Source organism: Amblyraja radiata, chromosome 32 (assembly GCF_010909765.2).
Source record: "Amblyraja radiata isolate CabotCenter1 chromosome 32, sAmbRad1.1.pri, whole genome shotgun sequence".
In the NCBI taxonomy this organism is placed as follows: Eukaryota; Metazoa; Chordata; class Chondrichthyes; order Rajiformes; family Rajidae; genus Amblyraja; species Amblyraja radiata.
The window spans coordinates 2,863,218-2,876,138 of record NC_045987.1 but is presented as its reverse complement, the minus strand read 5'-3'; the positions used below and the strand labels follow the sequence as shown (position 1 = coordinate 2,876,138).

General features: G+C 46.5%; 1 protein-coding gene across 1 annotated transcript in view; it reads right to left on the bottom strand.

Moving 5' to 3' along the window:
* brinp1 (BMP/retinoic acid inducible neural specific 1) overlaps positions 1–12,921 on the bottom strand; it is a 195,358-nt gene that overhangs the window by 17,088 nt on the left and 165,349 nt on the right. The window contains exon 5 of the mRNA XM_033049074.1: positions 8,224–8,329. Coding sequence (XP_032904965.1) covers positions 8,224–8,329 — 106 coding nt within the window. The remainder of the gene's footprint in view (positions 1–8,223; positions 8,330–12,921) is intronic.

The window sequence follows — 12,921 nt, the reverse complement described above, 5'->3', positions numbered from 1 at the left end:
TCAATGAGAGGGTCGCACAATGCAGTCAGACTGTGTCTCTCCCATCTCCCATCGAGCAATGTTGCTGTTAAGCCCAACAAACCCATTGTAGCCGTCTCTAGGGCAGGCCAGCGCGCATGACCCATAACCACAACTATCTGCACATGGACACAAAATGCTGGAGTAACTCAGCGGGACAGGCAGTAGCTCTTATTATAATATACACCTCCATAAAATCACCCGTCATCCTCCTGTGCTCTAAGGGAATCAAGTCCTAGCTTGGCCAGTCTCGCCCTACAGCTCAGGACCACCAAGTCCGAGCAACAGCCGCACTGTCTGAAGAGGGGTCTCGACCCAAACCATCAGACAATAGACAATAGGTGCAGGAGTAGGCCATTTGGCCCTTCAAGCCAGCACTGCCATTTAATGTGATCATGGCTGATCATCCCCAATCAGTACCCCGTTCCTGCCTTCTCCCCATATCCCCTGACTCCGCTATCTTTAAGAGCCCTATCTGGCTCTCTCTTGAAAGTATCCAGAGAACCTGCCTCCACAGGCCTCTGAGGCAGAGAATTCCACAGACTCACCACTCTGTGAGAAAAAGTGTTTCCTCATCTCCGTTCTAAATGGCTTACCCCTTATTCTCAAACTGTGGCCCCTGGTTCTGTTCTGGTCAGCAATTCCTTTTCTCTAGAGATGCTGCCTTACCCGCTGAGTTACTCCAGCATTCTGTGTCTGGCATCCTCGTAAATCTTGATGAAACTGTTTATAATTAACTGTGGAATTCTTGCCACCACCCAATACAGAACAGGAAAAAAACATCTTTACAAGCAACCTCTGGCTGAATGGTAAAAAATTCATGTAACTTAAGCAGCAGCAGTAGAGTTGCTGCCTTACAGCGCCAGAGACCCGGGTTCGATCCAGACTACAGGTGCTGTCTGTATGGAGTTTGTATGTTCTCCCCGTGACCTGCGTGGGTTTTCTCTGGGTGCCCCAGTTTCCTTCCACACTCCAAAGACGTGCAAGTTTGAAGTTTACTTGTCCTCTGTAAACTTGTCCCCAGTGTGTAGGATCAAACCAGTGTACAGGTGATCGCTGGTCGGCATGGACTCGGTGGGCCGAAGGGCCTGTTTCCAGGCTGTACCACTAAAACTACGACGTCAGTTTTATCCCCGGCACATTTCGTTGGAATTGATTTAAGCAGCAGAAACAGAATGCTCAGTAAACGGCATAAAATGCTGCAAAGTAGTTCAGTTTCAAACCACATCATCGATAGTTACGCCAATTTCTGCAGCATTTCTCGGCTCTCCGGAGGCTGGATAATCTGAAAATAGATTAGGTCTTGCAAAAATGCTGAAAAATCACCTAAGGGACTGATAATGTGGAGGTCCTGCTTCCACGGACTGAGCCCTTAATGCTCGGTGAGAGAAAGACTCTGGCTATAATTGGATACGAGTGTAGTGATTAGTGTAGGACTTCACACTACAGGGAAACACAGCTCTCAGCATAATAGGGGTGGGAAGGGATTCAAATCCAGCTATCAGGCACAATGCCACTGTTACCTCTCACTGACTTAATGCCTGTTTCTTGCTAACTGTGCAACTATTGCCTCATGGAGACCTCCCAGACTATGGTACTGTGAGCGATTGTTTTGAAGAGAAAGGGGAACACAGAGAAGGCTGAATGAACCAGCCTTATAAAGGCCATCGGGGATCATCCTCTTGGCGATCCATGGAAGCGACGATGCGATGCACTCTGTGACGCGTCGGGCGACTATTCTGTCAACATGTTGGACAGCGACAGAAGCCAACATCGTCTGACACACCAGCGATGGATAAAGGGCATTGCAAAATAAGTGATAGGAGAATTAGGCCATTCGGCCCATCAAGTCTACTCTGCCATTCTATCATGGTTGATCGTTTAAGAAGGAACTGCAAATGCTGGAAAATCGAAGGTAGACAAAAGTGCTGGAGAAACTCAGCGGGTGCAGCAGCATCTATGGAGCAAAGGAAATAGGCAACGTCTGAAGTCTGAAGGAGAGTTTCGGCCCGAAACGTTGCCTATTTCCTTCGCTCCATAGATGCTGCTGCACCCGCTGAGTTTCTCCAGCACTTTTGTCTATCATGGCTGATCTATCTCACCCTCCTATCCCCATTCTCCTGCCTTCTCCTCATAACCCCTGACACCCGCACTAATCAAGAGTCTATATACCTCTGCCTTAAAAATATCCACTGACTTGTGGCCTCCACAGCCTTCTGTGGTAATGAATTCCACAGATTCACCACCCTCTGACTAAAGATTATTTTTAATGATGAACTAAACTAATGAAAGGTAACACAGAATAGGCTGAATGAACCAGCCTTTGAAAGGGTATTGCAATATAATTTTGCAAACTAGGCATACATTTGATTCCATCTCCCTTGAGGCAGTGCATTTCCCTTCATCTCTCGTTAGAACTCACAGCACGGTGGCGCAGAGGTAGAGTTACTGCCTTAAATCGCCAGAAATCCAGGTTCGATCCTGACTACGGGTGCTGTCTGCACGAAGTTTGTACGTTCTCCCCGTGACCTGCGTGGGTTTTCTCCGGGACCTCCGGTTTCCTCCCACACTCCAAAGACGTGCATGTTTGCAGGCTAATCGGTTTTGGTATAATTGTAAATTGTCCAAGGTGTGTCGCAGGGATAGTGTTAGCCTGCGGGGATCAGTACGGACTCGGTGGGCCGAAGGGCCTGTTTCCGCACTGTATCTCTAAACTAAACTAAAGAAGTGGGAACACGGAAAAGGCTGAATGAACCAGATTTTTAAAGGGCATTGCAATATTATTTTGCAAACTATGAATAAAGTTCATTCCATCTCCCTTCAGGCAGTGCATTCCCTTCATCTCTTGTGAGAAATGACTGGATCAAATATTTCTCATTATCTATGCACTACTTGTGGCATTTCTCTTCAATCCCTGTTCACCCATCTCTCGTCCCAATTAACAGTTCTTTGCAGAATTTCAGCACCAGTGTTCAATCTTCTCCACTCTAAATATGGTCTAGTGGTGGGATATCCAAGATGCTAAAAGCCAAGCTCTTCCAGTCCGCAGTCCTCCCTACAGCCCTCTGTGCCAGTGAGACAAGGAAAATCAACGTGAAGATGAAAAGTAAATTGGATGCATCCCAACAACGCTGCTTGAGGAGGATCCTGAAGACCAGCTACAGAGACCACATCACAAATGAGGATATCTACTGTGAAACTGCAACAGGACAAGAGGCCGACCAAAACTCACATGGAGGGAACATTCCAGAAGGATTTGGAAGCCCGGGACGCTGACCTATCGAGGGTGGAAGACGTCGCACATGACCGAACCGAATGGCGAAAGCTTGCTGCCCAATGCACTCTACAGTGTGGGAGGACCTAAGTCTAAGTTATGCCCCTGTCCCACTTAGGAAACCTGAACGGAAACCTCTGGAGACTTTGCGCCCCACCCAAGGTTTCCGTGCGGTTCCCGGAGGTTTTTGTCAGTCTCCCTACCTGCTTCCACTACCTGCAACCTCCGGCAACCACCTGCAACCTCCGGGAACCCCACGGAAACCTTGGGTGGGGCGCAAAGTCTCCTGAGGCTTCCGTTCAGGTTTCCTAAGTGGGACAGGGGCATAATAAGTCTACTCTATGAATGCTATTCCTCCTAATAGATAAATCAGACCAATTCATAACGAGTTGGTCTCCATTTGTCGTCTTTTTGGAATCATATGGTGCAACGCAATTGTAAAAGCTAACTGTTTCTGGACTGGACGAGGGACGGTGAAGATTATAAACAATGATCTCCTTACTTCTTTTCTTTATGTCTCATTCTCTTTTTCCTATTTTCTTTTCTTCAACTTTCTTCATTCATTCTTCTTTTTTCTTCTTCTTCACACACTATATATCTCACGTCTTTCAATCCTTTACAATCTAATTTATTTTTCTTATTCTTATTATAACAAAAAACGGCGGTGCAGCGCTGGAGCGCCATTGCGTGGCGGGCGGTGCCTTGCCTGGGTCGCTGAGCTGGAACTCCGGTGAGCTGGGTCCGTTGCGGAGCTGCGGGTCTGAGGAGCGGCTGCGGGCGGCGGCGCTGAACTTTCCATCGGGAGCCTTGGATCTCGCGACGAGATCGCCAGTTGAGCTCCATTCGGCGCGGCCTTGTCGGCTCCGGAAGCCACGGTCTCGAGTAGGGAGGCGGCCGTTCCAGGGTTCCCATGCCGCTGAGAGGACTCTCCCGACGCCGGAACATCATCACCCGGCGAGGACGGCCTGGAACATCGGGCCTCCGTAGAGGCAACTGTGGAGGCCTCAATAGGCCCGACTATGGGTGGACATTGGGGATGGGACTGGACTTTGTGCCTTCCCCCATAATGGGAACCATTGTGGGGGGATGTTTTTATGCTAAAGCTATTTATTATTGTTATGTTTGTATTCTTTTTTATGTGCTGCATTGGCAAAAAGAATTTCACTACATCTAGGTGTATGTGACAATAAATCAACCTTTGAACCTTTGAGCCTTTGAACCTTTGAAATAAGAAGCTGTACATAAAATGTATTATGAAAATATATATTAGGCACTTTGGTGCCATATGATTGTACTTACTTCTAATAAAATATTTTTTTTTTTAAAGTCTACTCTATGAAACAGTTACTTTCCCCTCCGTGACCTGCATGGGTTTTCTCTGAGATCATCGGTTTCCTGCCACACTCCAAAGATGTACAGGTTTGCAGGTCGATTGGCTTGGGGTTGTATACTTGTAAGTTGTCCCTAGTGTGTGTAGGATAGCGTCAATGTGCAGGGATCGCTGGTCGGTGCGGACTCGGTGGGCCGAAGGGCCGGATTTCCACACAGAATCTCTAAACCTAGTTTGAAAAACAACCTCTCTATCCAGGCCTTTCACGATTCAACACTGCTATACTTCTCTTGGACATTTCTATACAGACCTTGTGGCATAAACATCTAAACCTCAATTCATCATTTTAATTGAAATATCCATCACAAGTTGAGAGCCTCTTAGCTAATTGAATGCAAGAGCAGTGTTATTAAGTCTTGTTTTTCCAATGCCCAAACATTAACAAATTAGATGCTGGCCTTTCATACAACCTCTCATCAATTCTGCAGTCACGGCACAATTACCAGGATAGAAGTGAATTTGAAAGGGTTCAAGGAATAATAACTATCGTCTATTTTTGGATGATGGAGTGTGAAATTTTATCCTTTCTCCATTCCTGTCCATGACTCTAATTAGGGAACAAACCCTACTGCCATCTTTTTTGCTCTTTTGTAATTTAAAATTCCTTCAGGACAGTAATTGTGTGCCAAGCAGGACCCTGAACAACGATAGATGCAAAAAGCCGGAGTGACTCAGCGGGACAGGCAGCGTCCAGGAGCGGAAAAGACTGCAAAAAGTTGTAAACACTGCCCAGTCCATCATCGGCTCTGACCTCCCTACCATCGAGGGGATCTATCGCAGTCGCTGCCTCAAAAAGGCTGGCAGCATCATCAAGGACCCACACCATCCTGGCCGCGCACTCATCTCTCCGCTCGGGTAGAAGGTACAGGAGCCTGAAATCTGCAACATCCAGGTTCAGGAATAGCTACTTCCCCACAGCCATCAGACTATTAAACACAACTTCAAACAAACTATGAATTATAACAGCCTATTGCACTTTATCTGTGCATTTATGTGTGTATATATATTCTATGGAAGGTACACAAAAATGCTGGAGAAACTCAGCGGGTGCAGCAGCATCTATGGAGCGAAGGAAATAGGCAACCCAAAGGGTTTCGGCCCGAAACGTTGCCTATTTCCTTCGCTCCACATATCATGGTGCACCCACTGAGTTTCTCCAGCATTTTTGTGTACCTTCGATTTTCCAGCATCTGCAGTTCCTTCTTAAACACTATATTCTATGGTATATGGTCACACTGATCTGATCTGATCTGTATTTATGCCTAAAATATTCTATCATGCTGCAGCAAGCAAGAATTTCATTGTCCTATCTGGGACATGACAATAAACTCACTTGACTCTTGACTTGATCTCTGGAGAGAAGGAATAGTTGACGTTTCAGGTCGAGACCCTTCTTCAGATGATGCCTCTCAATTACCTGCCAACAGTTCCAGAGAGGCTAAAGCAGGGACATACCGTGTTCACCAGACCAAACACCGTGCCTGTACACAGTCTCGCCGAACACCTCCGCTCAGTCAACCTTGGCCTACATGATCTCCCGGTTGCCAAACACTTCAATTCCCCTTCCCCATTCCCACACTGACCTTTCTGCCCTGGGCCTCCTCCACTGTCAGAGTGAGGCCCAGCACAAATTGGAGGAACAGCACCTCATATTTCGCTTGGACAGCGGTATGAAGGTTGATTTCTCTAACTCCAGGTAACTCCTGCATTCTTTCTTCCCCCCCTTCCCCATTCTAGTCATCCTACTAGATCCTCTGTTCACATCCATGTACCCCTCTCATGAGCATATCTTCCCCAGCCAACAATGGACCATTGTGGGCTCCACCCTTCCGCAGGTCATCTGGTGACAGCCCTGATTTTTTAGAAACATAGACAATAGGTGCAGGAGTAGGCCATTCGGCCCATCGAGCCTGTACTGCCATTCAATATGATCATGGCTGATCATCCAGCTCAGTATCCCGTCCCTGCCTTCTCTCCATACCCCCTGATCCCTTTAGCCACAAGGGCCACATCTAACTCCCTCTTAAATATAGCCAATGAACTGTGGCCTCAACTACCTTCTGTGGCAGAGAATTCCAGAGGTTCACCACTCTCTGTGTGAAAATTGTTTTTCTCATCTCGGTCCTAAAAGATTTCCCCCTTATCCTTAAACTGTGACCCCTTGTTCTGGACTTCCCCAACATCGGGAACAATCTTCCTGCATCTAGCCTGTCCAACCCCTTAAGAATTTTGTAAGTTTCTATAAGATCCCCCCTCAATCTTCTAAATTCTAGCGAGTACAAGCCGAGTCTATCCAGTCTTTCTTCATATGAAAGTCCTGACATCCCAGGAATCAGTCTGGTGAGCCTTCTCTGTACCTTTTCTGGCCTGCTCTCACGTCCAGCTTTTTCTCCCCCAAACCCCCCCACCTCTAAAGCTCAGTCTGAAGAAGGGTCTCAACCTGAAACATCACCTTCTCCTTTTCTCCAGAGCTGCTGCCTGACCCGCCGAGTTACTCCAGCATTTTTGTGGCTATCTTGGGTACAAACCAGCATCTGCACTGTTGCATTGATGCATACAGGCGGGGTGGGGAAAATACATCTGTTGTTTGATGAGAGAATGTACCGGAAATTAAACCAGAGTAATTGCAACTAAGGTGGGGTAATTGCTCAATTTAGACTCCACTCTGTTGAACATGAACTGAAATACAACTTGCTCAGACTCGCTGTGAAGAAATTGTGTCCAGGCCAATAATGCTAAATTCCTTGCAAGTATAACAGGAATGCAATGTAATTAAAATGATAAGTGTTCAACACAGCAGAGTAGCTGCCACCTCACCGCTCCAGCGACCTGTGTTTAAAGCTGACCTTGAATGCTTTCTGTGTGGAGTTTGCATGCATTCCCTGTGTTATTTTCCCCAGATGCTCCAATCGCGAACCACATCCCCAGAGATGACTGGGCTTGCCATTGTAAACTGCTCCTCAGTAAGTGGAAGCAAGAAAAGACTAGGACAAATAATGGCCGGCAACAGATGACCTCAGGTGGGGGAGGTTCACGACCCGAAATGTCGCCTATTCCTTCCCTCCTTAGATGCTGCCTCACCCGCTGAGTTTCTCCAGCATTTGCGTGTACCATTATACACCATAACATAACATAACAAGAATAAAGGGTAGGCCGTTTAAAACGGAGTTGAGGAAAAACCTTTTCACCCAGAGAGATGTGAATCTGTGGAATTCTCTGCCTCAGAAGGCAGTGGAGGCCAAATCTCTGGACGTTTTCAAGAGAGAGTTAGATAGGGCTCTTAAAGATATCACAGACAAGTGATATGGGGAGAAGGCAGGAACGGGGTACTGATTGTGGATGATCAGTCATAATCACAGCGAATGGCGGTGCTGGCTCGAAGGGCCGAATGGCCTACTCCTGCACCTATTGTCTATTGCCTTTAACGTACCATAACATAACATACCATAAAGCATACCATAATACGCCATAACATAACATGGCAAACTATTCCATACCATAACATACCATGCCATGCCACACCATACCATACTGTACCCACCTTGCAAATGCAGCCTGCTCTCAGGACTCTGCAGAAGGACAGAACTCACTGAGTCAAGGTTCTCGTAGCTGCTACATCCCAACGGTCCAGTTCGAGTCTCGGTCACCTGTAACACAGACACACAATACACTGCAAAGTCAGCTCAATCTCACTCCAGTGGAGGCTAGGTTTAAACTATCCACATGCTCAATAGAGGGTGATTCCTGATTCGGGTCCAGTACATGAGGTGACCCTTCATGCCCACGCCAACTTCAAGGGCTCCATTCCCACACTTGGGCAGCATGGTGGTGTAGCGACAGAGTTGCTGCCTCACAGCGCCAGGGACCCAGGTTCGATTCTGACTACGGGTGCTGTCTGCACGAGGTTTGCACGTTCTCGCGTGGGTTGTCTCCGGGTGCTCCGGATTCCTCCCACATTCCAAAGACGTGCGCGCTTTTAGGTTAGTTGTCTGCTGTAAATCGCCCTTAGAGTGTTAATGCACAATTAGAATAACATTGAAGTGTCCGTACGGAGTTTGTACGTTGTCCCCGTGACCTGCGTGGGTTTTTCTCCGGGTGCTTCAGTTTCCTCCCACACGCCAAAGACGTGCAGGTTTGTAGGTTAATGAGCTAGGTATAAATGTAAATTGTCTCTAGTGCGTGTAGGACAGTGTTAGTGTGCAGCGATCGCTGGTCGGTACGACTTGGTGGGCCGAAGGGCCTGTTTCCGCGCTGTATCTCAAAATTAAATTCCCACTGCTGTTCCTACTCTTATCTGCCCTCTCGGAATATATGTACCCTTTGAAAATCAATGAACAAATTGGATCCCCCTTTCCAAATTGACTGATTTTGACTCTCAGCCAAATAGCCTTTGTTATCTACAATCCTTGGTATTTTGTCATTTAATAAAGTTCTGAACAACATCAAAGCCCACATGCTTTGTTCCAGAATTACTCATGACATTCAATGCCCTGGAAAATCACCTTTATAAAGCTTTCACTATCCACATCATCTACTGTATAACAAAATAATTTTCAGAACAACATCGAAGCCTCTATAGTTTAGTTTAGTTTAGTTTAGAGATACAGCGTGGAAACAGGCCCTTGAATATTGCACCATTCTGAAGAGAGTCATTTAATATCTTACTTCACTGTTGCTATGGTCACAGTAAAATTCTTTGTTTTGCACACCCAGTGTATGCGAATAGTCCGTACATAAAGTACACCGACAATGTTTCAATGCTAGGTTCCCCATTGTTCAACACCCCCACCCCCTTCCCTCATGGCAGTTCTTCCATTTAAAAGTATTTAAAAAGTATTTAAAATACTTCAAAGGTGGTTAATTAGCTGCCAAGTATTTATGTGGCTCTGAGGTCATTAAAAGTGCTACATTGACAGAAATATCAATTTATTTCAAGTTAATATCAATTACTCCTGCTATGTGTGACGTATTTTAAATTACACGTCCAGTGTAGCCAATTTACTGGAGATTAGGTTGCTTCCAATTCAAAGGCTAGTCTGACTATGGGTGGAAAATTCCTCCTCTGTTCAACGTGCCAACAATATGATATGACAGCAAATGTCAATTGGATTTCATTTCTAAAATTCAGTATCATTTCCACCTTTGTCCCTGGAAAATGTCCTTGACATATGTAAGAAGAGTTAGAAATCTGGAAAGCCATGTCTCCTTTTCTCTCGAAGATAAAACACAAAAAGTTGGAGTAACTCAGAGGAGACAGGCAGCATCTCTGGAGGCAAAAGAATAGGCGACGTTTCCGATCGAGACCCTTCTTCAGACTGAGAGTCAGGGGAAAGTGCGGGGAAACGAGAGATTTATAAACGATGATGTAGAGAGATAAAGAACAAAGAATTAAAGACTTGCAAAAAAGTAACGATGATACTTTCCGTTTCCGTTTCCGTTTCTGTTTCCGTGCTGTAATTGTTATATGTTATATGTTATATAAAGGAAATAGGCCATTGTTAATGGTTTGTCGCATGAAAACAAGAAGTTAGTGCGACTTGGGTGGGAGAGGGATAGAGAGAGAGGCAATGCCGGGGTTACCCGACAATATTCATGTTCAAGAAGGAACTGCAGATGCTGGAAAATCGAAGGTTGACAAAAATGCTGGAGAAACTCAGCAGGTGCAGCAGCATCTATGGAGCGAAGGAAATAGGCAACGTTTTGGGCCGAAACCCTTCTTCAGACAATATTCATACCACTGGGGTGTAAGCTGCCCAAGCAAAATATGTTGTTCCTCCAATTTGCGTATGGCCTCACTCTGACAATGGAGGAGGCCTAGGACAGAAAGGCCAGCGTGGGAATGAGTAACTGGGAGATCGGGTAGGTCCAGGTGGACTGAGTGAAGGTGTTCTGCGAAACGATGGCCCAGTCTACATTTGCTCTCGCTGGTGTACAAGAGTCCCCATCTTGAACAATGGATACAGTAGATGAGGTTGGAGGAGGTGGAAGTGAATTTCTGCCTAACCTGAAAGGACTGTCGGGGTCCCTGGACAGAGAGTTCTTTCCACAGATGCTGCCTGGCTGGCAGAGTTTCTCCAGCAGTGTTTTTTTTTTTGGAAGGATTCATGCTTAGCTCTACCTATTAAACCTGTTATTTGCCAATTTCAATCTCTCGCCTCTCAAAGGTTATTACATGAAGTATTTTAATTGATTGAAATACACAATCAGGCCCTTTGTCCCACCAATTTGAGCATCCAATCACACCAGTTCTGTGATTTTCCACCTTAACATCCACTCCCTACAGACTGGGGTCAATTTACATAAGCTAAAAATCTCTAAACCCGCAGGATTTTGGATTGTGTTAGGAAGCCGGAGTAATCAAAAGAAACGCATGCTGTCACATAGAAACATAGAAAATCGGTGCAGCAGTAGGACATTCGGCCCTTCGAGCCAGCACTGCCAATCAATGTGATCAAGGCTGATCATCCAAAATCAGTACCTCGTTCCTGCTTTCTCTCCATATCCTTTGATTCCGTTAGCCCTAAGCTATATCTGACTCTCTCTTGAATACATCAAAGGGAGAACGTGCAAACTCCACACAGTCGGCAACAGGTCTGAACCCGGGCCGCGGGCGCTGTGAGGCAGTGGTTCTACCAGTTGCATCATGGTGCCATCCCAGAAACTGAGGTGAGAATCAACACAGTTCTCAAAACCTGGTCGGCACGGTGGCGCAGCGGTAGAGTTGCTGCCTCACGGCGCCAGAGACCCGGGTTCACTCCCAACTACGGGTGCTGTCTGTACGGAGTTTGTACGTTCTCCCCGTGACCTGTGTGGGTTTTCTCCGAGATCTGCAGTTTCCTCCCACACTCCAAAGATTGTACAGGTTCGTATGTTATTTGGCTTTGGTAAAATTGTAAATTGTCCACAGTGTGTGTAGGGTAGTGTTATGCCCCTGTCCCACTTTGTAAACCTGAATGGAAACCTCTGGAGACTTTGCACCCCACCTAAGGTTTCCGTGCGGTTCCCGGAGGTTGCAGGTGGTTGCCGGAGGTTGCAGGTAGTGGAAGCAGGTAGGGAGACTGACAAAAACCTCCAGGAACCGCATGGAAACCTTGGGTGGGGCGCAAAGTCTCCAGAGGTTTCCGTTCAGGCTTCCTAAGTGGGACAGGGGCATTAGTGTGCGGTGATCGTTGATCGGTGCGTACTTGGTGGGCTGCAGGGTGTATTTCCGCGCTGTATCTCTAAACTAAACCAATGTTTCCACTAGTGGGAGAGTCTAGGACCTGAGGCCACAGCCTCAGAATTAAAGGACCTTCCTTTAGGAAGGAGATGAGGAGGAATTTCTTTATTCAGAGGGTGGTGAATCTGTGGAATTCATTGCCATGGAAGGCTGTGGAGGCCAAGTCAGTGGATATTTTTACGGCAGAGATTGACAGATTCTTGATTAGTGCGGGTGTCAGGGATTATGGGGAGAAGGCTGGAGAATGGGGTTAGGAGGGAGAGATAGATCAGCCATAATCAAATGACGGAGAAGGCAATGGGCCGAATGGCCTAATTCTGCTCCTATAACGTATGAACGTATGGATGTAAAAAAATCAAATTCAATATTCTGCCGTAGCCTTGCAGATTTCAGCAATGTAAAAATAAAATCTTGAAAGATGATTGCAGTTACTTGGGCTCCCGAGGGAGATATACTTTTTCAGAACTCTCCGCTCAGCTGGCAGCCATTCATCCATGCACAGTTATGGGGGCATTACTTTGCTGTGCGGGACTGCTGTGAAAATCCCAGAACGTCATCCCTTCTGGTCTCTTTATGAATGAATCTTCTGGTCATCCCTACTGGTCTCTTTATGAATCTTTGAATGAAACTTCTGCAAAAAACACAGGTCTCCAATAACAGAGTCTGAAGAAGGGTCTCAATCCGAAACGTCACCCATTCCTTCTCTCCAGAGATGCTGCCTGTCCCGCTGAGTTACTCCAGCATTTTGTGTCTACCAGGGGGACAATTTTACATTTACACCAAGCCAATTAACCTACAAACCTGCACGTCTTTGTTGTGTGGGAGGAAAAACCGGAGATCCCGGGGAAAACCCACGCAGGTCACAGGGAGAACGTACAAACTCCGTATAGAAAGCACCCGTAGTCGGGATCGAACCCGGGTCTCTAGCGCTGTGAGGACTCTACCGCTACCACTGCACCACCATTCCTCTAGACATTTGTTGTCACCGCCTGATCTGAAGGCCATATGTAACACCAGCAA